Here is a 24,974-nt window from a genome sequence, read left to right on the forward strand (position 1 = left end):
TGGCTGGACTTCACCTGCCCACTGACTAACGGAGCTGGGACACGCCTCTTCTCAGTTTTGAGAGGGCACTCATGCAAGTTTGCCAGGTTAGGGACCTTCCAGCGATCAACCTTGTTGAGAGGCCCGGTCTGCCTAGTTAATGTTTGAAGGGCGCTCATCTCGGTGTAGGTCACCCTGACTACCTATTGCAGTTCCAGTCTATGCAATGACTAAAAACTGATTTTAAATAACGGGGTCAGAGCAAGCCTCGCGCCCTCACGGTGCAATCGTAAACTGCTCCTGCCATTGAGTGTGTTCTGGGTTCCTCTGAGGCTTCCTCACAGGCCACAGTTCTGCCAGTCACGATTCAGTGGAAGAGCTGAGCATTGTGCCTTCCATTTCCTATTTTGAATCAATGTGATGGCTATAGCTGTATACAGTCCGGTGTCCATCGGGGTAATGACCAGATAACTCCCAGAGTTTCACTGCCTCTCCCTAACCACAGTGAAGGCTGTCAAAGGTGACCTGGCTTCTCTCAACTCCTAGGGATAATTAGCTGCTGGATGTTCCCATCTTAACCCTTTCACATTTAGGCCTGGGATGCACAGTATATGCAGAAGCCAGGGAGCATACAGAAGCGGGTTTGGTGGCCCAACACCATTATGGTGAGTCAGGGATTATCCAGTTTCAGCGGACAGTAGTTGAGGGGAGGGGTGGAGCAGTGTCAGGCAATTTGCATCTGGCTGTCCACAGGGGTGAAGTAGGCATGGTTACCGCGGAGCAGACTTGTAAAATACTCCAAACTGAGCCCAGTTTCTGGTATGAGAATTAAAACTCATTAGAGATGGGTGATGGCTGAAGTATGGCTCAGCACTACTTGCCTGCCCTTCCCTGGGCCCTCAGTTTCACATTCATACCACACACAGACAAAACCAGTAAGGCTTCATAAAAATGTATTTGTACTGCAGATGGGGATCCCAAGATGGCACCAAAACAAGCAGGTTCCTGTCTGGGCGGCCAGGGGCCTGGCTGTCCCTGGGCACGTAAGAAGCAGTTTCCTTTTCTACCCCAAGCTACACACAGAAATGCTCTGCAGAACAGGAAACCTGGTGACACCAGGCTAAGCTCTGACTTCTCTCCATAACTGTGTTCAAGCCTGAGCGGGTTCCAGGTGACAAAGACAGTATAGTATCAGTGTATCCTGGGTATAACAAGGGTGTGACAGCTAATGGCTCTCAGTGCACCAGGTGCCACAGATCCATTCCTGTGGCCTGGACAGAGGCCAGCGAATAGTTATCAGCATGAGTTGGCACCTGTGGGTCTCTTCACTGGCGAGTGACATGCTGGGCCTGGTCAACCCCATGCACAGGAAGTATCGGTAAAGCGCCACTCTGGCATGGAGGGACTGTCCCTTCTCTCACACAACCTGTACATACTGGCAAAGATCAGTCCAAGCTTCCCTGGCCAGCCTTGGGCTGTCACAGCCACCCGCTGGGGTCAGCCCAGCACACACCATTTCTTCACTACTTATGGATCGTCAGGGCCACAGGCCCGAGCAGACAGTCACTGATCTCCCTGCTTACTTGAAGACAATGTCTCACCCAGGACACATTAGAAACACCGGAAATTCAAAGCTGAGAAGCAAAGTCCTCACATTTTAAAAAAAGCTCTCTTACCAACCTGAAATTCATCCTTAGAGCATCGTATTAAAAATATAAATAACTCTGACAGAAGGGTTGCAAGTCCACACTTCTAAACCTTCCCTAGGAAGTCTGTGCAGGGCCATCCACAATGCCAGCATTCTGGGCCCAAAGCATATGTGTGCCCGCTGTATCCTGGTCCTGGCCCTGAAAGGTTGGCTTGCTGTCTCATGGCAGCATGAGCAGTCTCATAGGAAGAGTCCGGGCTGGAGGGTCTCGGGGTCTCTGGCACCTCCCACTTCCTGGGCCCAGGAGTACGTGGTTCCATCTCCAATCAGCCAATCAGGCCGTGAAATATTCAGTTCTATATCAGCATTTCCTCTTCCTCTTCTTCACCTGCAGCTCTGAGTAGGTGCAGACTGTCCTCATCAGATGCATCTGAGTCTTCCTCTGTGTCCACAGGTTCCAGGGTGCGTTTCATGCCCCGCTGCTTGGAAAGTGCCAGCACGTACTGGATGTTGAAGCGGTTCCAGTCACAGCTGAGGACAGAAGGTGTTAGGTCAGCACCATCATCCTGCTCGGCTGCCACCAGCAGGATCAGGTGCAGCTGTCCCCAAAACTTATTCCCTCCTTAATTCAGTTCCAGCTCTACCCGGTGTAGTGCAGCATCTGGCCTGCTCTCCTTGCTGGCCCTTCCATTACAGAGGCATTCCACTGACAGAGGCAGGGGGCTGATTCCCCACATTCACAGGACAAAGGGCATGTTTCTGACCCTATCTCCCAGAGCCATGAGTGGGGCAGAAGCCAGTAGAAAGGAACGGCTGCACATTAAACTTGTGGGTGCCATGTGACCTATACAGGGCTGCCTCGCAAACCTCACAAAGCCAATGCCTTGGCCATAAACCAGACAGCAGCAATGCTCAGAAGGAGATGGAGGGGCAAGAGTACTCTCTTGAGGAGCTGTGGAGTCACAGGTGCGCCAGCCAGGTGCACCATGCACCTTGCTAAGCAGATCCACACCTTAGTAAAGCCACCTCCAACACCAGTCTTCCTGCAGCCAGGCAGGACTCTAGGAAGGAAAGGGCACGAAGAGGAAGAGCCTGCTTGTGACTTGGAGAAGTATTGTAAAGATAATCGGAAGGGCTATGGGACCACAGTGCCCCAGTGCCAGCCTCTCTCAGGGACTCTGTATGGAGAGACTAGCAGACAAGCATATTATAAGCCTGGCAGGAACACATAGCAACTGCTCAGTGACAGATAGATGATATGGGGACGTATGGGTCACAGGCCACCAAAAACTACCTGAAGGAGCAGGCTGGGGGAGGAGGATACACTTGAGGTTATTCTAGCTAGCACTGTTCCAAGAATACAAATTATATTCTCTTATTAGTGCCACACCAGGGAATCCCCTGCAATACACAGGCCAGATCCCAAGAATTCAGGATCCCTGGCCCCAAGTCCTGTGGCCACCTCTCACTGCCCTCAGAGGTGACAGAAGAATCTAGGCCAGGCTGCCCGGCCCTACACTTGTGACATGTCTGTGCCCAGGGTGAAGGGCTCTCACTATGCCTCAAGTGGCAAGTGTACATGGTAAGTGGTTAAGCGTCAGCCACACCCAGAGGGGACCCTCACACCCATGGCAGATGGACTCAGTTCACCCATCTCTGACACTGGAGTACTCTGCCCCCAGATCAGACACGACAGGGATAACCAGCTGCACGAGCCCCCTACCCTACCCGCCCACCAACCCCAAGGCACATACAGTTTGGAAACGTCATCCAGATGCCGCTGGAGGCCCTTCTGAAGGAACTGGACCACAGGCAGCAACTGTCCCGCCCTGGGAAGGAGACACCATCAGTGTGTGTGCATGGAGGGGAAGCCTCCCTGTGGCCAGGACCAAATGGCTGGGTCACTTGATCCACAGGTGAAGAGCAAGGGGAAGCCCAGTCTATACCTGGACTTCAGCCGCTGTCCATGTGACATAAGTAACTTCTGCGTCCATATGAGGTAGAATTCCAGGTGCCTAGATTCTTCAAAGGAGGCAGCTAAGAACTCTAGCACTTTCACTACGTACAGCTCAGGCAGGGACGTGCTGACTACCTCAACTGCAGGAAGAAGAAAAGCCATGCTCAGTTTGCAAAGAAGTTGCCAGGGAGACTGGAGCCACCTGGAGCTCCTCTGCAGCAGCAAGGTGTGGCTGGTGGCCCCGGCTTACTCTCATTCTGTGGCACAGCCTCCAGGGCTTCCTGGGCCAGTTTTTTCTCATTGAGGCGGAAGGCCATGAGGATGGCCCGGGTAAACTCCCTCTGTCGGAGCGCCTCCCGGATCCGTCCAGGGGTCACACTGGTGTCCAGCTCAAATGGGTCGAAGAGCATCTGGGCGTCCAGGGAGAAGATGAGGAGGCCCTCTGTGCTGGTGGCTGCCCAGCAGCGCCCTGTGGAGCAAGCAGCAAAGGGGCTTCCTCAAACCTTGAAAGCCCACTCATCCCCTGCTTTGTAGAAGGTATAAACAAAACCATGGGCAGATGGTTTTTCCAGGGCTGCAGCTGCCCAGATGCCCAATTCCTCTGGCTGTTCCAGGAAATCAGTGGGCTTCCCAGAACAGGGCAGACCTTCAGCCTTGAAGGCCATATAGTTCATGTCCAGCTTGCCCACCACCCACACCAAGGGCATAGCCACACACTGGGTGTAGTGAGAAGTGGCTCAAATAAATAAATAAATAAATAAATAAATAAATAAATAAATCAATCAATCAAGCTGCAGAATTGTGTGGCAGGACAGATAGGACCACTCTGGGCCCCAGGCTGTGGTCTGTGGACATCTGGTCTACCTTCCACAGTGGGAAGTGGGACATATAGGGATGATCATCTCCGAATGTGCCTGACACAGGATAACAATACAACATACCTCAGCCTATCCTCTCCATTAGTGCTGCAGGGCACAGCTCAGGACCCTGCCCTGCCCTGCCCTGCCCTAACGGAACACATGTACCTAGCAGGCTTGAGGCCTAAGCAGATCCCTGAACACGCTGAGGGTCAGAGGCAGGGTGGGTAAGGCACTATCACTAGCTGAGGTGCCGAGAGTCTGCCTCCTATGAAGGGTACCTGGACTGTCATCCCCCAAGAGCAGGGTCCAGGCTCCCACTGTAGTGGTAGGGATGGAGTTTCACAGCTGTGCACTCCAAGAACCAGGGCAAACATGTGCCAGTCATTTACAGTTCACAGGACAGCAACGCCCAGAGCCTGTCAGCAGCTCGACACTGCCCTTGCCCTCAGGAACAAAGGCCCTGGCACCTATAGGAATTGGCACATGACAGTAAGGGTTACCCAGGCTCACCCGTGGGAGAGAAGCGCAGAGAAGTCACCCTGATTTCAGGTTTGAAGTGTCTGGAGCTCATATCACCTGGGGAGGAAAAAAACCACTGGACTTACTTGACTGTCCATGGTGCTGCCCAAGGGTGGTCACGGGGACCTACAGAGAACAGCTCTGTAGAAGGAAAGCAGCCCCGAGACCTCTGTCGCAAGTGTCATGGCCCCGTGGAGCTGGGCATCCGCTGGCCAGCAGACAGCTCTTCCGGCCCAGAGGCCTCTGCTCAGCCTCAGTGGGTCTGACTGGTCCAGGGAAGCCTACATAAAGGTACTCCAGCTTCCTGAGCCACAGTTACTGGCATGGTCTGCCTAGGTGGCCCCTGGCACCGATCCTGTGGAACAAATGCATGGGACCCTCTCCCTTAAAGCAGCCCAGGCATTCTAGGTTCCAAAAATATGTCCCAATGTAGAAACAGGTAGACCGCCAATGGAGGGAGCAACCAAGAAAGTGGGTGGGGGACAGGACTGGGGACTTCTGCTCACCTTTCCTTACTCCTGGCAGTGGAACTGCCACCCCGTTCTCCTCCCCAGCATCTTGATCAATGAGTGCCAGGTTGCCAAACTCTGTCATCTTTCTCCGGTTCAGGAATTCCTACAATAATAGAAGCCACTCTCATTTCACAGGTTGCCTATCACCAACTGTGCCCTCACAGGAGCTGACACGTGGACCCTACCCACAGATGCTTCCTTCAGAGCCTGAACTCATGTCGGGAGGGACAGGGCACTGTACACACACACACACACACACACACACACACACACACACACACAGACACACGGGGTGGGGGGTGGGGACAGTTGCAGGCAGCTACAGGCCTACTCAGAAGCCTCACCCACATTCCTGAGGCAAACAGTATGCAGAGGGCTTAGGCCACAGACTGTGGTAAACAAGGAGGACTGATACCCAAGGGGTAGTAAGGACACAGCCCTGTAACACTGGGGCTGCACAGAGGCTCAGGGACAGTCAGAACATCACGCCTGGCCACGACCTGCCTTTGTTCTCGTTCTCTCCTTTACAGGCTCTGAAGGAGCCCATAAATCTGCCAGTTTACACTGACTGCTCCTGTCCTCCAAGCAACCTAACCAGGTAGTACCAGGCCCACAGACAGAGAAGATGCCAGGCTCTTCTGGGCAGTTGGGCTAGCATAGCCTTCCTGCTTTGCCATAGCCACCACCTATGTGCCAACATCTTGGACCACCCAAAGCCCATGGAGCCAAAACACCTGCTAAATGTCCCATGTGACCACTCACCTCCATGGCATCCAGAGACAGGTTGCAGGAGAGCTCAAACCTCTTCACCAGGATTTGCTCCCGGACGTGGTAAAGGCACACGAACTTGGACATGCCTCCCGCCAGGATGCTCTGCCCATCCGCAGAGTAACACAGGGTGGTGAAGGCCCTGGGTAGAAAACACAGTTTCTCAAGCACCAATCACTGTGGCATGTGGGCTCAAAAGCCAAGTGGAACAGGTAGAGACCACCCCACAGTGACACCCCCGGAGGCAAATACTTATCACACCAGGGTGGCTCAAGGTTCCCTGGCCAACCTCAGCAAAGTAGGTATACTCGTGACCCTCAAAGACGGCACCCACCCACCACCCCTTTCCTTTCTTAGATGCCACCACCTGAGGGAGCCTGTGACATCCCAGAATCGGTCCAGAACCACATGGTTCCAGCTGGGTCCAAGGGGGCAGAAAATGCAGCCCGCCACCAGCCACACACCAGGTAGACGGCAATGGCTTGCCAATGGAGAACTCTTTATCACAGGTGAACTCAGCAAACCCACAGCATTTCCTTGCTGTTGGAATGATGCGGGCTTGCGTAGACCAGAGGCCCCATCTACCTCTACAAGGCAGTAGGCAGTCTCAGAACATATTTAGCAAGTAAGTTAGCAAAGAGGCCTTTGTGCCCTGGGTTGGCCATGCCCCGCCCCTGCTGAAAGAGCGGAGAAACTCACTTGCCCTTGGCTGAATGTTTGGCTGTGATCTTGTCCAGCTCCTTCCTGCCGGTCTTCAGGTCATGCCTGCCCTCGATGGAGCCCACCTGTACAGCATTCTCAGGGTCCCAGAATGTGATCTGTGAATTCAGCGTGGCCACAGCCAGCTCTGCACCATCAGGCCGGAAAGTCACAGCTAGGGCTAGAGAGAGACGGACATCAGGCCCAGGGGGCCAGGGAACCCCAAGGTGCAAAGGGAATTCATCAAGAGCGGTGCTGAGCCTGGAAGCAAGAGTGTTGTACACACCAGCCCAGGACAAACCAGCACCACTGCCCAGTTCTCTGGTGATATGGGGGGTGGGAGGTGGGAGTTTGAAGTGGTGGCCTTTGTGCCACTCAGACACAAGAGCTCCCAAGACAGCACAGCATGACAACCACAGGGCTGCAGGCTGCCGATCCTTCAAGTGACACACAGGTCATCCTCCGGCATTTCCAGCAATTCAGTGGTTTAGCTTGAAGGCCGCTCTGGAAAGCAACAGGGAGCATGACGAAAGCCCTAGGACTCGCAGCCTGACGCAGCTGGACAGGGGACTCAATGACCAGTTCTCTCTCGCCATGCCACCAGCCTTGAGGGCTGCTGAGAAGACTGCTGGGTCTGGGGGTCCAGCATTCTTCTCACCTCCCACCGAGCTCACATCGAAAACCCAACTAGGGTCAAGGAGGCGGTGGCACTAGAGGACATCAGGCTGGATGGTAACAGGAGAAAACCAGCTCTGGCCCCGGTCCATCTGCAGACCCCAGCCCCGGCTCACCGTCAGAGGTCAGAGTCAAGGTCTCTTTGGTTCTCCAACTGTCGAACATGTCCCACAGACGCACTGTCTTGTCCCAAGAGGCACTAGCCAGGATAGACTTCATTGGGTTAAAGCAAAGACCACTGACGGGTCCCTCATGGCCAGACAGAACCTACAGAGGCAGAGGATCAGAGATAGATGTGGGAATGGCTGGAGCACTAATGTGGGCTGTGAGGAGGAGTGTGGGGAGCACCGAAGGATGGGCCGAACCCTCCATTAACTGTCACTGCTTGTTACAAGGAGTTCTGTGCTTGGCTCTGCGCCCATGTCCCTGAGCCCTAGCCGCTGCACTGAATTTTCTAGGTATTCAAGTAGGGACAGCCTTGCCCACCTGCCCCCAAGCCTTCTAAGGACATGGACTAGATTGCTCTTACATCAAGAAGCCTGCCTGTCTGCATGGACCACACGAAGATTTCAAAGGAGTCCTGCGCCCCTGCAGAGACGATTTCCCCACTCGAGTCGACAGCCACACAGGAGAACTGTGTGGGGCGTGGAGACGTGAAGGTGCGGAAATTCCGGTACCTGAACAGGGATAAGGTCCAGGGAGACGTCAGCACACACCTGCACCTCTTGAATGCTTTGTCCATGAAGGACCTGAAGCCCCACCCCCACTGCCACGCTTGGAGGCAGGACTCACCTGTGAAGATCGAAGGCTCTCACAGTGCCGTCCAAGGAGGAGGTGACGATGACATGGCCCGTGGTGGTGAATGTCACTCCAGTGACCCCACTGGAGTGCTCTGTGAGAGTGACAAAGCAGAAGCCACTGAGGGTGTTCCACACCTTGACCTAGAGAGGGAGCACACAGGAACCATGAACACAGCCTCACAGCCATAGCGGCTATACCAGGTGATGCCTGGAGAGCCCCTTGTACCCTACGGTTCCTGTCGTCATCTCTGGATGGAGATTGAGGGTGTGAGGGCGGCATTGTGAGTGCTAACATGGGTGACTGTGGCCTTAGCCAGGCCCAGCCAGCACCTGCCACCTCACATATTGGCTGGCACTGAAACTCTCAGAGAGTCAGAAACAAGGCTACTTGGACCCTCTCCATTCAAAGCCCACTAAATGATCTTTTAGGGGCCCTCTGGGGCTTTTAGCCTGAGAAATGGAGGCCAACTCCCCTAGCCTACCCAGAGCTCAGCCTGATGATGCCCGGTGCTCACCTTGCCATCGTCCCCACCGGTGACAATGTACTGCCCGTCAGGGGAGTAGGCCAAGGCCACCATGCTGTTGAAGTGGCCCTGCTGCTTGAGCACATAGGATTCACTCTGCCATTCCCACACCAGCAGCTGGCCCATGCCTGTGGGCACCGGAAAGCAGAAGTTACTGTCTGGACACACACACGGACACGGACACACACACACACACATCCCCCATCCCCTGTGCATGGCATGGGACAGTGTATCTCAACACTCCTGTGACGCAGTCAGTCGGGTCTGGACTCACCCTGAGCACTCACTGAGAGCACAGGCCTAACGCAGCCCAGGGCACGGGAATCAAAAAAGCAAGGACAGAAAGTGGGCTCATGGCCGAGGCAAACACCATCTACAGTCTTGCAGGTGACTAGACTGAATAGGTAGGTCCAGGACTGCTAGGCAGGGATGTGGGTACCTCTGCAGGCCAATATGCAAGGGCCACAGAAGATGGTCCATCTGTAGCCTACCCTGACTCTCCTGCATACACACCTAGAGCCACTACACTCCTGCTCAGATGGGCCGTGGGAAGCTCCTGTCCCCAGGGGAGCAGGCTTCTACTATAGAAGGCACAGCACGGCACTCTGGGGTCCCACAAGGTCAAATCTGGCTTCGCTGGGCCCTTTGCCCCAAGACTTGACTTTAAGTTGGCTTTTGGGCAGATGACTACCCTTCTACAGCAGGGCAGGGAAACCAACCTGAGCAGCCAAAGGCAATCCAGTCCCCAGAGCTGTTGATGGCAACCGAAGCAACCCTCTGATCGGAGATGCTGGGCAGACAAGAGTACAGTGGGGGCAGGGTGAACAGGAGCGACCGACCATCCTGCCCACTGCTACACCCCTCCCCTCCTGTAAGAGCCCAGGTCCTGCTCGCTGGAACCTGCCGGCGGTCATTGGAGAGACTAACACTTTTAACACTCTCTGTCTTCCTGAGATGAAGACTGGAATGGAAAGACACAGGACAGAGAGTGGACCCCGACCCTCACACCCGAGACTGGGGTCTGTGACTCAAATGTAGGGCGCAGTGGTTGGTGGGAAGCTGCCCTGTGGGCCCATTCACCCGGGACCTCACTGTGCACGCACAGAAGCATCCCAGCGAGCCGCACTCACCTCAGGGAGTGGATCAGGTTGAACTCTGGGAGCTCGTGCAGATGGAAGATTCCAGAAGCAAAACCCGTGACCAAGAGATGGGTCTTCTTATGATACGCGGCGGATGTCAGGTTGTTAAAGTCTCCTTCTTTGTTCAAGAAGTACCTGGATCGACAGGCAGAACACAGGGGAGCATACAGGGTCGGGTTGGGTCTGGGTCTGCCCTCTCACCCAGCAGCTTGGGACAGAGGCACACAAGGAGCCAGGTGTGCCCTGTGCTGAGGCAGCTGTTAGCCCACCACTCCCTTCTAAGCATGCCTGCTTCTCCAGGGGGTGCTGTCTGCATGTGCAGGTGACCTGGAAGCACCTCTCTCTCAGGGCAGGAGAGGCATGCAGGTCTCCCTACAGTACAGAGTGAGGTGATCCAGATCTGCTTCCTGAGTGTCCTTCATAGGTTCCACCCCAATTCTTTCCTGACTGCTGCTCACAACCACAGTGGGTGCTCTCCTGATAAGATGAGGCCAAATGCGTTCTATCTTAGTCTATGTCCTGACCCCACCTAGGACATCCTGAGACCTTACACCTATCCAGACCCTCTCTTTTGTTACTGCATTGTGACAAGGGAGAGCAGTTCTTCCTGTCCCTCACTCTGTCACCTTCCAGCTCAGATGCCATCGTGGCCTCCCTCCTGCCCTTCTCTATCAGTGGCTCTCATCCAAAGCCAGGTGTCTTCAAAACAGAGTTGACTGAAGGCAATGTTCCTTTGACCACAGCCCCACTACACTGCCACAGCCACCCCACAAGTCCCCCCATACTCCTCCAATGGAAACCCAGTGGGTGTCATGTCCCCAGGGCCAAGGCCAGAGCCGGGCACACAGCAAGCACCAAATAAGTGAAGAAACCAGAAAAGCTGTAAGACCTACTTGGCCAGTCGGGAGTATTTCACTTTCCCGACCCTCTCCTGCTCTGCTGGTGTGGTCTTCCCTCGGATGGTGGTTTCTCGATCCCCCTCCTCCTCGTCCTCCTCTTCTTCCTTCTCCCTCTGAAGTATGTCTGCCTTCCAGCCCCTGGGTGCCTTAAGCCGCAGGCCCTTAGGGGGTGTGTCACACTGCCACACACACAGGGCTCCATCTTGACTGAGAGAGTATAGCTGCAAGGGAAGCAGATAGACTGGAAACAGGCCACTCACCCGATGCCCAGGCCCTTAGATCAGGTGCCCCTTAAGCTTGGTGTTTGGATTCTGGCTCCACTAAGTCCCATCCCTCTCTCCCCCTTCCACCTAGGCAGTGACCAGGGCTAGTCCGCTAGTCCTGAAAGAACCCCTAGGGTAGCTTCACGAAGGCTCAGACGGCCGAGCAGGGAAGTGCAGGTAGGGGACATACATCTAGGCTGTTGGACTCGAAGAAGCAGGCCACAATGGCATCCTTGTGTCCACTCAGTGCATAGTAGATGAGGTTGTCCCAGCGCTCAGCTCCAAACACCCAGGTGGACATGTCTTTGCTTCCAACCACAAAGCACCTGGAATAGAGACACCTGCTTAGGGCTCATGATGGGGCTGCTACCTTTATGGCCACTCACGGCTTCCCTTTGGAGGGACATCAAGAGACCACTGATGCCCTGTAAGAGACTTAGAGGACAACTCGAGCCTATGCCTGTGGGTCTTTCTGGGTATGGCATCTAATTCCTTCTATCCTGGATGCAACCTGAGATTCTAGGGTATTCTCTTAACCACACAGTCAGGTGCATGGGACAGGCTCGCTGCTGTTGAAGGCAGCATGCAGTGGCAGGGCACTGACAGTATGGGTTTGGCTCTGTGCTTGCTGGAGGCCTGGCCAGGATACAGGAACGAAGGAGGTCCTCTGACTGCCACCAACCTCTCCCCATGAGGAAGGGTTCAGCTCCCAAGATAAGCCAGAAACAAACAGATGCCTTCAGGGTAAGGACAGCTAGATGGTGAGTCAGGCCCAAGACAGGCCTCAGCAGCAGCAGCAGCTCTGGATAACATAGCTGGCCTGTGTGTTCCTGAGTGGAAATTCTTATTTCTACTAAGATCTGCATCCCATTAGGAAGTTTCCAGTGGTAAACGGGAGAAGGAAAACACTATAGACCTCACTTAAGAGCAGAGCTCAGTCCTGCCATTAGAGGCTGGACCAAACTACAATGGGCTCATGGCGCACTTAAAAACGCAGCCACAACTTATGGAAGAAGACCGCATTCTCCAGGGACAGATGGCCCAGGGTGCCCTCCCCAGTCTCACTTGGAGTCATCTGTCCAGTCGATGCACGTGGTCTCATCGTAGGGCCCGAAATAGGTTTTGTCCAGAACAAACGCATTGAATTCTCGCTTCTTTCCAGGGGCGTGGTACATTTGTGCAATGTTGCCCTTCGTGACAACGAATTTTCTGCAGGAGAAACGGGGTCACATGTGATACTGGGGACCAACAAATAGCTGGCCAGAGACCGGTGGGTACCCTGCATCCATCATGGAGGGGCACCCATGGCGGCACCCAGACAGATGACAGATGCTCTTACCTGCCATCGGGGGAGAAGGAGACGCTGTGCACGGAGCCCTTGAAGTGGAAGTGGTGGAGCACCGACCTGCACACCAAGCTGACCAGAAGAGCAGCACCCCCTGCAAGAGGCCAGAGTGACACTGTGGCCGCCCGACCCCAGACACAGCCATCGGACCCCAGATGCAGCGCACTTGTCCACCCTAGGACGTGGGTTGCTGGAACCTGTGCTATGAAGCTGAACTTGACTCTAGGCGATGCCCTTGTTCCACGGCCCAGAAGGTGCAGGGCCACCTCAGTGCCTGCCCACACCAACATTGATTACCTTCATCAACGATGATTGCGAGTCGACCATCTGGGGACAGCCCCACGCACTTGATGTTGTATTTGGTGGCCAGAGGCAATGTGTTGGATCTGTTGCTAAGAAACAAAAAAAAAAACCCAGCCCGCAGTTGGTTTCGGTCACTCGGATAGGGAGGGCAGGGCCAGAGATGGACTAGCAGCTGGTTCTCCTGCTGTAGGGCCCTTTGGCTACAGCTCGTTCCTTGCCCTCCTGGGTCATCTTAGTATTGACCTTTTGGAGTCAAGGGTAGCACACTTGCAAAGGCTGTATGTCCTTAAATTCAGAAGTGGATAGAAGAAGAAAGCAGGGTTTGACTGAGCTGGAGGCACATTATAGGTGTCACAACTAGATCCTAGTCTGGTTTTTTGTTTTGTTTTTTGTGTTTTGTCTGAGTCTTCTTTAACAAACAGGTTCTCATTACTTCTGAGACCCTGAGATGTTATTTAAAGAGATAGTGACACAGAAGACCCGACTAGACCCAGTAATCCGTCAATAGCAGGCACAGTAGGTTACACTGCTGGTCCCAGCCTACAGTGTCTGGTAACGGAGGCCTAGGACTAGCCAGCTAACTGAAGCTAACTGGAGCACAGTGGCCAGAAGAACTGGAGGGTCTTGGCCAGGCTAGAGGGGATCAGCCTACAGACATTCAGACAGTCAAGGGGCTGAGTCATTCCTAGTCAGAAAAGGAGCCACATTTGTTGGGACAAGCAAAGCTAAGCCTAATCTCAGCAGGGAAGGTGGGAACCATCAGGGCTGTTGAGCAAGGATCCAAGGCAGCCTGAACTCTCCAAATCACCTGTCCTGGGGCCCTTAGAGCCACACCCCCTCCCCCATAGTAAGTGCTCACCTTTTGAGATAACCTTCCTATCTGCCACCACCCCCAAACAAACAGCCAAAAGGCACATGACTTTTGCTTTCCCTTTAAGAGTAATGCTGGCCCCAGGCGTGGTGGCACACGCCTTTAAACCCAGCATTTGGGAGGCAGAGGCAGGTGGATTTCTGAGTTTGAGGCCAGCATGGTCTACAAAGTGAGTTCCAGGATAGCCAGGGCTACACAGAGAAACCCCGTCTCGAAAAAACAAAACAAAACAAACAAACAAAAAAACCCCCAAAAAAACCCCAAAACAGTAATGCTGGTGTCCTAGATACTAGAATGAAAAACGAGGACCCCAGCAGGCAACTCTACCATGACCTGTGTCCTAAATCTAGTAGTCCTGCAAGCCACAAAGAGGATGGCTAGCCTTCACACGGAGGATACCGTCCCTGCTAACAGTTTCCCCATACTTACTTCTTAAGGTCAAACACAGTGACTCTATTTCCCACGGGGCTGATAACAGAATTTCCATCATGTGTGAAATTTAAGTTTCCACACCGATAAACCGTACCCAACAAATTCGAGAACTGCAAAGGAAATGAATCAGTTTTAACACAGAGAACACAGCGTCAGCTCTCTGAAATGGTGATGAGAGGCATCTGGGCATAGGTAATAAAGTACCTGACCATAGGCAAGTGTCCTGACCCTTGGGCAGAGGAGGAACCCAACCTAATTCTCAGGAGCCCAGGGTTCCCTTGAAGGGTTCGATACTCTCAAGACAGGAAGCATTTGCCAGGCACAGAAGGGCACAGGATCTCCATTATAAGAGAAGCTGCTTCAGTGACTAGGGCTGCAGGAGATGCTCACCACGCCCACCGTCCTATGTGCCCCGGTGTATCCATTCAGTTATCAAATACAAGCATCGCCATCCAGCAGACACAGCTGGGTGTAGAGACCCGAGTCTTGTGTTCTATGTCCACATAGAAACGGCACATAGGCAATTGGACTGATGTCCAAACACTGCAAAGCCCAGCAGAGCAGAAGGGTAGCTGCTTACTGGAATTGCCTGGGCTAAGGCAGGAGCCAATCTGGGCTGTAGGTGGGCAGCTATGCAACGAGATAACACCAGGCAGAGCTTGGCTCCTAAGAGGTATGACCAGCAGAGGAGCGCTGTCGAGACTGCTCCAAGAACTGGCAGCCCTGTAGAGAGCTGGGTGTTGTTTGAGGTTTGTTGTTAAGAGCCTTTCGGCAGCTATTGCTATGTTGTCTGGCAAGAGGAGTATGGACAGGGCTGGGTACAGCCCGAGACCCTGTTGGGTAGGAGCCCGGAGTTCCTGGTATAAACCGGGAGTAACAGATTGCGATGGGACGACCCACGATCTCTCCCGCGTCCTCGGAACCTTCGATCGCCCTCCCGCTGCCCCTGCCCGGCCCGCCGCTCACCCGGTAAGCGAATTTCATCCTGGAGCCACACGTGGGGTACTGTACAGCAACCACTTCCGGAATACAAACTATCTCCGGCGCTTAAAACGCGCACTTCCGGGGCGGAGCCGCAACCCTAGTGTTCCGGGAAGCCCCGCCCATTCCCTCCCCCCCCCCCCCCCCGCCTCTACGCAGGCGCTGCGTACCGGTGAACTAGCTCAGAGACCGCTATAGGTCTCCATGCAGAGCCCAGTCAGTAGCTGAGAAAGCGAGCAAATCGTCACACACTCGCCTGTAACCGTGCAAAACAAAAACCCAAGTTCAAACGGAGTTTCTTCTTAAAACGTGTATTTTTAGAATTTTAATGCTTGCACTTTAAACGATCTTAGTACAGCGGCCTTACTCTGACATTATGTTACAGAACACTGTGAAACCAACGCCTGCAGTGTCAAGGTGCGGCCGTCACCTTTCCTAGACCCCATCCCAGAGAACAAGTGCTGCCAGCTCTCTTACAGAAAAAGGGTGTCTTCATGAGAAATAAAAAAATTTAAAGTCACGTCGAGCTTATTTTAAGCATCACAGTGGTCAGTTCTTTCATAAAAAGTGGCATAATTTTGCATTTTTAGATAAAATCTGGCATGTTTGATTTTAAATTTTAACCTTGTTTTAAATGCTAAAGAAAAAAAAAAAACCCTAAGAGCAGCATTGTTATCTCTTCATGGGATTTCTACCCTTATCTGACACAGGCACCCACTCCAGGCTGCACAATGGGGTTGTAGGCAGAAGTCATCAAATACAATTCCCATGTTACAATCAGAAGTTACAGTTCTTCCAATCACGGGAGACCTCCTGAAATTCACAATTGTAACTGCCTTTCTTCCTGCTGTACCTACACGTGGCACCAGCTGTCTGTAAACACTTGTGCACTTGTTTCCAAGACACACTCCCTGACCGGCTTCCTCATGCCTAACGCCTGTTTCATCTTCACCAAACCACCCGTACTCTAACAACAAAACCCAGTGACAGCCTCTTAGCTCCTCTACAAATAGAAGAAACAAGGATGACTTTGTGTGACATCTCCCATCTTGAAACCACACACACATAGATGTAGTTTTGGGTTAACTAGAAGAGGAAAAAAAAAACCCTTTAACAGATTTGGTTTCATCCTATTCCCAGATAACAGAACTACCAACATTTTAGATCTTCCCCTTGTTTTATTCTTAATACATATAATTAGAAAACTGTAGAGAACTCAGAAATACGAAACTCAGGGGGTGGGCGGTGAACTCAAGAGCTCCACTCTAAAGCTGAGCAGCGCACTACACATGGATGCGGGAGGCTAGCAGTGCCGGGTGGAAGCTTTTCTGCCAGGATCAAGTCTGAAAGACCTCCACACACACGGACTTGACATCTGCAGGCCAACTGTCAAGGTTTACCGAAAACAGAGTTCAGAGGGCTGTAGACATTCAGTAAGTACCAAGTTCTAATTTGCATACCTAGCTCCCCAAGTTTATTAGTTTTAAACTGCACATAAAATAGGTTTTTAATAAATGTTTGGTTTTTTAAAAAGGTTTATGTGAGTACACTGCCACTGTCTTCAGACACACTAGAAGAGGGCATTGGATCCCATTACATTTGGTTGTGAGCCACCATGTGGCTGCTTGAACTCAGGACCTCTGGTAGAGCAGCCAATGCTCTTAACCACTGAGCCATCTCTCCAGCCCCAATGTTTATTTTCTTTAAGCACTCCTCCAATTCCTGCAAATGAAAAAGATTTGGTGGTGGTGTGTTGTGGGCGTCACACTATCCTTTATTTACTGGCTGAGTTAAAAGCAAATACACTGGGGCTGGAGAGATGGCTTAGCAGTTAAGAGCACTGAGTACTCTTCTGAAGGTCCTGAGTTCAAATCCCAGCAACCACATGGTGGCTCACAACCATCTGTAACGAGATCTGACATCCTCTTCTGGAGTGTCTGAAGACAGCTACAGTGTACTTACATATAATAAACAAATATTTAAAAAAAAAAAAGGCAAATACACTGAATACTGAAAGTGTTGGCTTGTTTCTCCTGGTTCTCTCTGTGCCCCTGACCCTGGGCTCAAACTTGGTCCCCAGGGGGCAGCAACTCCTGAAGAGGGCTCCCTCCTCTCCCGGCTTTCCACCTCAGGTTCCACTCACAAACACCATGCCAATAAGCCCAGAGCACTCTATCTCCTATATACAAAAATACATCACTTTGGAGGACTGAAAACATTTAATACATACAGCATGTATTTACAATCTATGACTTCCACACCAGTAAAAACAAACACACATTTATTTTGTCCTTGATTTTTGGTGCAACTTATACACAAACATTACATCAGTTAGTCTGTACTCTTAAAAATAATAAATCAACAATATGTACAATCAAATTTACAACCAAAAGTAAATGAACCCATTGGTGCGGTATGACTGCAACCCAGTGGCCCAGGTGAGGTCCTCCAGGCCCTGAGTCCTTTACGACTGATCAGAGCACAGGAGAGGCCCCTCTCATCTTCACTCCAGATGGAGCATCTTCAGTTCCAAGACTTAAGGTGCAAAAGATGTCGATTATACAGCTACAATACATGAGCAGACTTTAAAGTGAGAGAAAACATTTTACCCCCACATCCAACAATTATAATAAATATAGATTTAATTCCAAGTGCATATGTTATTCAATCAACATTAGGGGAGTCGGGGATCCAGAACTTTTAGCCTAAGCCATCTCCACACCACACTTCCCTCCTCTCTGGTCTTCTCTGCAGTACCTTTCACGTGGCTTCTACAGATGGATCTTGTGATCTGCTAGGCATCCCAAGGCACAGAAGGGGTTATGTTCCCTCCCACCCCACCCCACGGCCCCAAAGCTGTTACTATAAAACCATAACCAGGGACTGGGCTGTGTGAGAAGGGCACACAGTGCCGTAAGAGGACTGCAGTCTGCTGAAGATCCACCTTAAAGAAACCATGGCGGTGTACGGAGAGCCACTAGGAGAGGGCTGTGAGAAGAGACCAGACCCTCTTGGGAGGGTCTGAGGAGTTGGGGATACCAGCACAGGGCACAGGGTCAGGGATAAAAAAATGAAAACAAATCCTGTGTCATAGACAACATGAGTTGACGCTCTACTCCACTGCGCAGCTGAAGGACACTGTTCTCTGCTGTGCCTGTAGTTAGGCAGGACTGCCAAAGTCTGGTTAGAGCTACTGTGTTACCACAGACCACAATCCAGCCACAGTCCCTAACGCGCACTCACACCCACTCTGTGGCTTCGCTGGCCCATGGCACGGTCAGGTAACACTGACTTCCAGGACGTGGTCGTCTTGACTGGGAATGACCAGGATCTGCATGCCAGTGCTGGAGTTGAAGACCTGGCCAGCGGGCAGTGCTTGGAGCCGGGGCATGGGCAAGCCTTTGTGCTCGCTGCTGGAAGTGGAGTGTGTGCTGCCTCTACTCCGCAAGCTGCTGCAGTCCAGCTGGTCATCTAGGTGCTTGTCCACTGACAGGCTGTCATTTTCTATCCAGCTGTCTGTGGAACACACAGGAAGTCAGACCAAGCCACCAAAGAGTAAGCCTGGGGAGGGGGCAAGCCAACCTGCCTGTCATGTGGATGCAGAAGAGCCAAACAAGCGTCATGCTGTTACAGAATTCCTGTGAGTTTTTGAAACTAGAACAAACTGGGATTTGGGCACTAATTTCTACTGGCCATGAAACTATGTATTAACTTTTCAATGTGCCACATGAAGCTACAGCCTATTCAATGCAGAATTTACCATTGATTTTAGGAGGGTTCTGCCTACAGCTTTCTCGCTACATTCATGAGACACCACACTCTGAGCTGACAGTGTGGTTTGGTCTTCTCAAGATGCCAGGTAGTAGCAGAAACTGCAGTCCCCAGCCAGACTTCCCCCGATGGCCAGGGAGACAGCAGGCCACCACTAAGTACACTGTGCAAGCCACAGTGAGGATTCTGTGCTTTGTTTTAAATCCCACTACATCTAGGGCTGCACATTTAAAACAAGCTCTGTACTAACAGTTCTGCACAAGCGAGAAGCCAAGGCTATGCTCAGATGCTCAGTGGGTCTGCGCAATGAGTGAACTGACCTTCAGTACTTCTAACATGAGATGACTTATCAGAACATGACCCACTTTAAGTAAGGTGGGTCTGCCTTCTGTAAACTCCTTACCAGCATCCAGTTGAGAGGCATGAGCAGAGTGGTGGGGGAGGTACTTGAACAGTCGTACATCAGGCAAGGGGAGATAACCAGCAAACAGAGGCATCACTTCCATGTGGACTCTGTGAGTGGCCTGGGCAGCCAAAGGCATGGCGATGACACCACAGCTCTTCCCACACACAGCCCAGTTGCTGCTGTTGTCCACAACTGAAATGAGGAGGACATACCATGGATACAGACAGCAAAGCAAGACCTTCCCTTTCCAGTCCTCATGGTCACAGGGGAGACCACACTATAGGACATACACGTCTCAAGTTAAGTCCACCTTAGAATGAGCATGTGCTCTGACAATCAAGGCACACCACTGTTTTGGTGCAACACTCAACTACTTCTAGTTTGACTGGATCACAATAGACGCAGACAGAAAACTGTTTTCCATCAATAGAAGAAGTGTTAAACTAGGCTGTTTGGAGACTGGAGGCAGATTTGTCTGTGAGTAGTTGCATCAAGACCAATGATCTGTGTTGTGTTATAAAAGGGCCACTGTGGCTCACATCACAACGGTGCCCACTTCAGCAGAGGGCTCCAGTCATGGTTCATGCGAATAACTGTTAGGAGGTAGGCCTGGTTGGAGGAAGGTCTCTCTCTGGAGATGTGCCTTCTGAAGGATCTATCTGGCTTATATATCCTTTTTCTTCTCTGCTTCCTGGATGCTAGGAAGTGAGCAGACTCTTTCGCCATATTCCCCAACAGCCATGTTTCTGTCTTGCCTCAGTCCCAAAGCAATAGAGCAGCTACTGGTGAGCAGAATCACCGAAGACTCTGCCACAGTGATGGAAAGCTGGCCAGCACCGCCTGGATCCTATTCCTGACCCTGCCAAGCTTGTCTCACCTCTGGGTGTGGCCACCCATAGAGTAAGAATAAAACTATCCACCTTCAGGTGCTTCCCAAGGGTGTAAAAGATGGCACACATCGTGTCACTGGGGCCCAGCTTAGGCACAGCAGGACCTTAGCATGTGGCAGCAGTCATCGACATCCATTATTTTGCTTATTGTTTTGTATTATTTGTATTACTTTTGTTTGAGACAGGGTCTGGCTGCTGTTGAACTCTCACTATGAGGACCAGGTTCAGGTGAACTCACAAAGATCAGCCTGCCTCTGTCTCTGGAGTACTGGGATTAAAGGTGTGCACAACCACACCCAGCTGACCAACATGCTTGTTAAATTCCTTCTCACTGATCTAGAGTGCTCCTAACACTCAGCCCTAGGTAAGGACAGTGAGCAAGGCCAGCCAGGGGCCAGAGTGGTGAGCAGAAAAAGACCCTTTCCACAGATGCAGACAAGCAGCATGGTGGTAGGTGACAGCTTCCTATGCCACAACAGCAGTAGTCTACATGACGTGTGACTTGAAGGCCAGGAGCAACAGAGGCAGGTGAGGTGGCCACTAGGTCATGTGCCGCAAAACAGGCAGGGAGATCTAGGCTGAGACCTCCACACCACATTTATGATGGTCCTGATGAAGGCACAGGTCATGCTCACTATCTTTTTTTTTTTTTTTTTTTTTTAAAGATTTATTTATTTATTATATGTAAGTACACTGTAGCTGTCTTCAGACACTCCAGAAGAGGGCGCCAGATCTCGTTACGGATGGTTGTGAGCCACCATGTGGTTGCTGGGATTTGAACTCTGGACCTTCGGAAGAGCAGTCGGGTGCTCTTACCCACTGAGCCATCTCACCAGCCCCCACGCTCACTATCTTATTCCTCACATTCCTCAGCAGCACGCACTTGCTGGGAATTGACAGCTGGATGTAAGAATGACCTCCAAAGAGCAGCCAAAGTTGCCTACTGTTCAGTTCACCCCCAAAGATGCTTTTCTTTTCTTTTTTGGGGGGTGGGGGGAGGAGATGTATGCCATGGAGCACAAGTGGACATCAGAGTTCTCTCCTCCCATCATGCAGGTCTCAGGGATCAAATATAGGTTGACTCACGTTGACTGGACAGTCAGAGGTGGCATACACCCAGCCTTCCCTACTGTGCAGTCTCAAATGAGGACAGGAGCTTGCACTGGCTGTGCCAACAGCCACCAGGCAGCAGTCTTCAAAAGCCACCACAGTCAAAGGCACTAGGGTCAGGCATTTCTCTTGGTATAATTGCACAGAACCACAGACTCGGGCTGTCTGCCTCACCCTGACTCTTGCCAGGCTCTGAACCATCCCCCTTTCTGTGGTACTGTCACTTGAGACTTGTCACTTGTTTCATCTTCAGAGGAGGAGTAAAGACATTCAGCCGAAACACTGTGTATAACCAGAGTCTTAACAGAACCAGTCAGCAGCTAAAGACACAGAGCTACAGCAGCCTGGCGCTTCACGCTTTTCACATGCTCAGCTGCAGAATGGCAGCTCTGAGCAGAAGTGCATAAGGCATTCTGCACTGTGTGCTGAACTGAGCCATCTCCGCAAGGCTCAGTTCTTTAGCCAATGACTGGCAAACTATGTTAATCTGTGCTAGAGGATGTTTTTTGAAAATCAACCACATGAGGCTGCCATGTCATGTCAGACAGGAACCTAGGACAAGGCAGAGACCTCACACCTGTCATCCCAGAACTTCGAAGGCTGAGGCAAGAGAACTTCCATGAGTTCTAGACCAGCCTGGGCTACAGAGAGAAATCCTGTCTTGGTCCCCCTTACCACCACCCCCATAAGCCTCCACCCCACAGTCTTTATCATGACAGATAGAACCTGAGACTTTTTAAGCAAGAATTGGAGTTTGTGAAGCTTGTATTTGCCCCTGTGCTTGGCAGTCCCAGTGCCTGCTGTGCAGGCAATGCTCAGATGTGGATTCTGATGCTTTGAAATCAAACATGTCTAGAACTGGAAGATGTGCAGACTTGGGAAGTCATGCTTCTAACTGACCAACTCATGGAGCTGCAAAATGACACCTGGCCAAACAGTCCCTCAAAACAAGACAGATGGAAGGACTGCAGGACATGAGCACCTTCAATCTCTAAGCAGGAGTAGTCTCTAAAAGCTTCCTCATGCACTTCAGCTAGTACACTGCTTCTCCTCAGAGTGAGTACAGACAAGACATGGGAATCCGGTTACCTCTGACTAAGCTAGACAGCAAAGGGATGAAAGACCCCAGAACGTCAGGTGTACAGTGTCTTTCCACTTGAGAACAGAATTATTTTTCATGAACAATATCATGTTCTATACTTACTGTACTGTTTTATTGATTTATTGTATACATGTGTGATGGTTTGTATATGCTTGGCCCAGGGTGTAGCATTAATAGAAGGTATGGCCTTATTGGAGTGGGTGTGTCACTGTCGATGTGGGCTTTAAGACCCTACTCCTAGCTGGCTAAAAGTCAGTGTTGTGCTAGCAGCCTTCAGATGAAAATGTAGAACTCGTAGCTCCTCCTGCACCATGCCTGCCTGGACAGTGCCATGTTCCCACCTTGATGATACTGGACTGAACCTCTGAATCTGTAAGTCAGCCCAATTAAATGTTGTCTTATAAGAGTTGCCTTGGTCACAGTGTCTGTTCAAAGCAGTAAAACCCTACCTAAGACACCGTGCATAATGATGTACCATGTGAGTCATGCACACGTCAGCTCTCTCCTTCCAGAGGGTGTCAGGGCTGGACTTGGCTGTTAGGCTTTATGCAGCAAACTTGCTTTTACTTGCTGAGCCATCTGCAGCCCTGTTTTACTTCATGTGTGCATGTATGTATGCAGACGTGGAGGTCAGAGGTCAGCTCTGGCCCTCATTCCTCAGGCACCACCTACCCTGCTCTGAGACATGGTCTCTCACAGGCACAGATCTTGCTAAACAGACTAGCCTAGCTGGCAAGCAAGCACCAGGGATCTGCCTGCCTTTGCCTTACAGCATTAGGGTTATGGGAGGAGTCACCACATCCAGTTTGTTTGTTTTTAAGACAGGGTTTCTCTGTGTAGTAGTTCTGGTTGCCCTAGAACTCACTCTGTAGACCAGAGAACTGCCTCTGAGTGCTGGGATTAAAGATTTGTTCCAGCACTGCCTGGCTACACTCAGCTTTTAACATAGGGTCTGGAAACTGAACTCAGGTCCTCATGCCTGCACTTACTGACCGAGCCACTTCTCCAACTCTGTTCTTGAAAGAGAATCTCAAGTAGTCCAGCCTGACCTAGAATTCACTTTGTAACTGAAGCTGGCCTTAAACTCCTGATTCCTCTGTACCTACTTCCCATGTGCCGACACACCTAGTCCACTGGTGTTCTGTTAAAAAAGCCTCTTTAAATTAGTATTAATGTGTGCAGGTGTATGCATGCCATGGCCTGCATGTGGAAGTCATAGTATGTTTGGGGACTGGTCCTCTCTTTCCACTGTGGGCTTCAGGGTCAAGTGTAGGCCACCAAGCAGGTGTTTCGTGGTAGGAGCTTTCGCCTACTGTGCCATCCTGCTGGCCCCACTGTTGTTTTAAACATAAAAAATATTTGGTTCATCAGTCATATTTAGTCATATTTTGGGAACTGCAGGGCCTGTGAAGAGTAGGAGAAGACAGTATGTGGTCAGAGGCATCAGCTGTTGGGAGCATGATGCTAGCTTTAGGCTGATGGTTGGACTCTGCACCCTACACAGCTGGGCAGATGCATCAGTGGCCCTGAGTCCCCAGGCTGCTGCAGAGTGCTTGCTGGGATGCACTGTGATAACAGCTGTGCTTAGTGAGCGAGGACTGTGCTGGATCGGGAACCTATCAGGCAAACACTCTCCGAGGATGCTGCACTTCACTGAAGACTGTGGAGCGTCACAGCATCAGGAAGAGCTTGAGTCCTACCTTCATACATAAGTTTTGTGGAAAAATAGTCCTCAGATTCCACGAGTGCTTCATCCTTGTCCACATCCAGGAGGTCGGCGAGCCGTGTGATAGACACCTCCAAGGAGCAGAGTGAGCCTGTCTTACAGTACTCAGCTCCTGAAGCAGGCAGGATCTCAGCTCTCACACTGTACAGTGTCTGCAAGGAGGGACAGAAAAGATAAGGGACAGCTTACCTGAGTGGCCAGAAGAAAGGGTGTGGAGGCAGGGCAGAGCTACATGGCCACAGAACCACCTTGGCAGCTAGTTCTAAGAGACGCAAGCCCAACTCCATACATTTACATTGTTGTTGAGAGGAGAGTGATGTGTGCACATGCCATGGCGTGTGCGTGCGTGTGTGAGCTGGTTCCCTCCTTCCACCTTCACAGCTTCCAGGGATCAACAGCACATTACCAGGCTTTTGCCATAAACACTTTTATGCATACAGCCACCTCACCAGCCCCTTAGGCGTCTTTTAAGTTATCCGTATTTTCGAACATGGAGGCATGGACACGGAATAACCTTCCATGTGTCTCCCTCACATCAAGATCATTAATATTGGTGTCCTCTGCTTGGTCTAAGTCTCCAGTAGGATTTCTAAATCTGCCTAGGATATTCTGAAGAAAATTCCAGACAGCCTGCCATTTCACCTCTCATGTTATAGTACTAAAAACTAGACATTTTCTTGCCAAAATACACCACCATTACCAAAACTAGTAAAACGAACACAAAGTCCTGGGTATCATCCAACTCTGTCCGTAAGCCCTTCCTCCACATCAGCCTCATTCCCAATGGCCTTTCAC

At 51.5% G+C, this 24,974-nt stretch overlaps 2 protein-coding genes across 2 annotated transcripts in view; both read right to left on the reverse strand.

Annotated features, from left to right (window-relative positions):
* Positions 1-915: 915 nt before the first annotated feature.
* Pwp2 (PWP2 small subunit processome component) lies at positions 916-15,222 on the reverse strand. Its single transcript, XM_021173956.2, has 21 exons — positions 15,160-15,222; positions 14,191-14,303; positions 12,885-12,979; positions 12,582-12,681; positions 12,308-12,451; positions 11,433-11,568; positions 10,974-11,200; positions 10,072-10,215; positions 9,661-9,731; positions 8,933-9,069; positions 8,410-8,558; positions 8,147-8,294; positions 7,734-7,884; positions 6,943-7,123; positions 6,238-6,385; positions 5,470-5,578; positions 4,955-5,020; positions 3,835-4,053; positions 3,574-3,724; positions 3,382-3,456; positions 916-2,158 (listed from the first exon to the last, which is right to left on the reverse strand). Exons 1-21 carry the CDS (start codon positions 15,175-15,177, stop codon positions 1,984-1,986), a joined length of 2,757 nt encoding a protein of 918 aa, XP_021029615.1. The 5' UTR covers positions 15,178-15,222; the 3' UTR covers positions 916-1,983.
* Positions 15,223-17,438: 2,216 nt separating this feature from the next.
* Trappc10 (trafficking protein particle complex subunit 10) overlaps positions 17,439-24,974 on the reverse strand; it is a 58,635-nt gene continuing 51,099 nt past the window's right edge. The window contains exons 21-23 of the mRNA XM_021174541.2: positions 24,154-24,331; positions 19,349-19,543; positions 17,439-18,690 (exon numbers count right to left, since the gene is read on the reverse strand). Of these exons, the coding sequence (XP_021030200.1) occupies positions 18,452-18,690; positions 19,349-19,543; positions 24,154-24,331 (612 nt within the window). The 3' untranslated portion in view covers positions 17,439-18,451. The remainder of the gene's footprint in view (positions 18,691-19,348; positions 19,544-24,153; positions 24,332-24,974) is intronic.

The sequence above is a fragment of the Mus caroli genome, unplaced genomic scaffold (genome assembly GCF_978045245.1).
Source record: "Mus caroli unplaced genomic scaffold, Mus_caroli_1 scaffold_9, whole genome shotgun sequence".
Classification (NCBI taxonomy): Eukaryota; Metazoa; Chordata; class Mammalia; order Rodentia; family Muridae; genus Mus; species Mus caroli.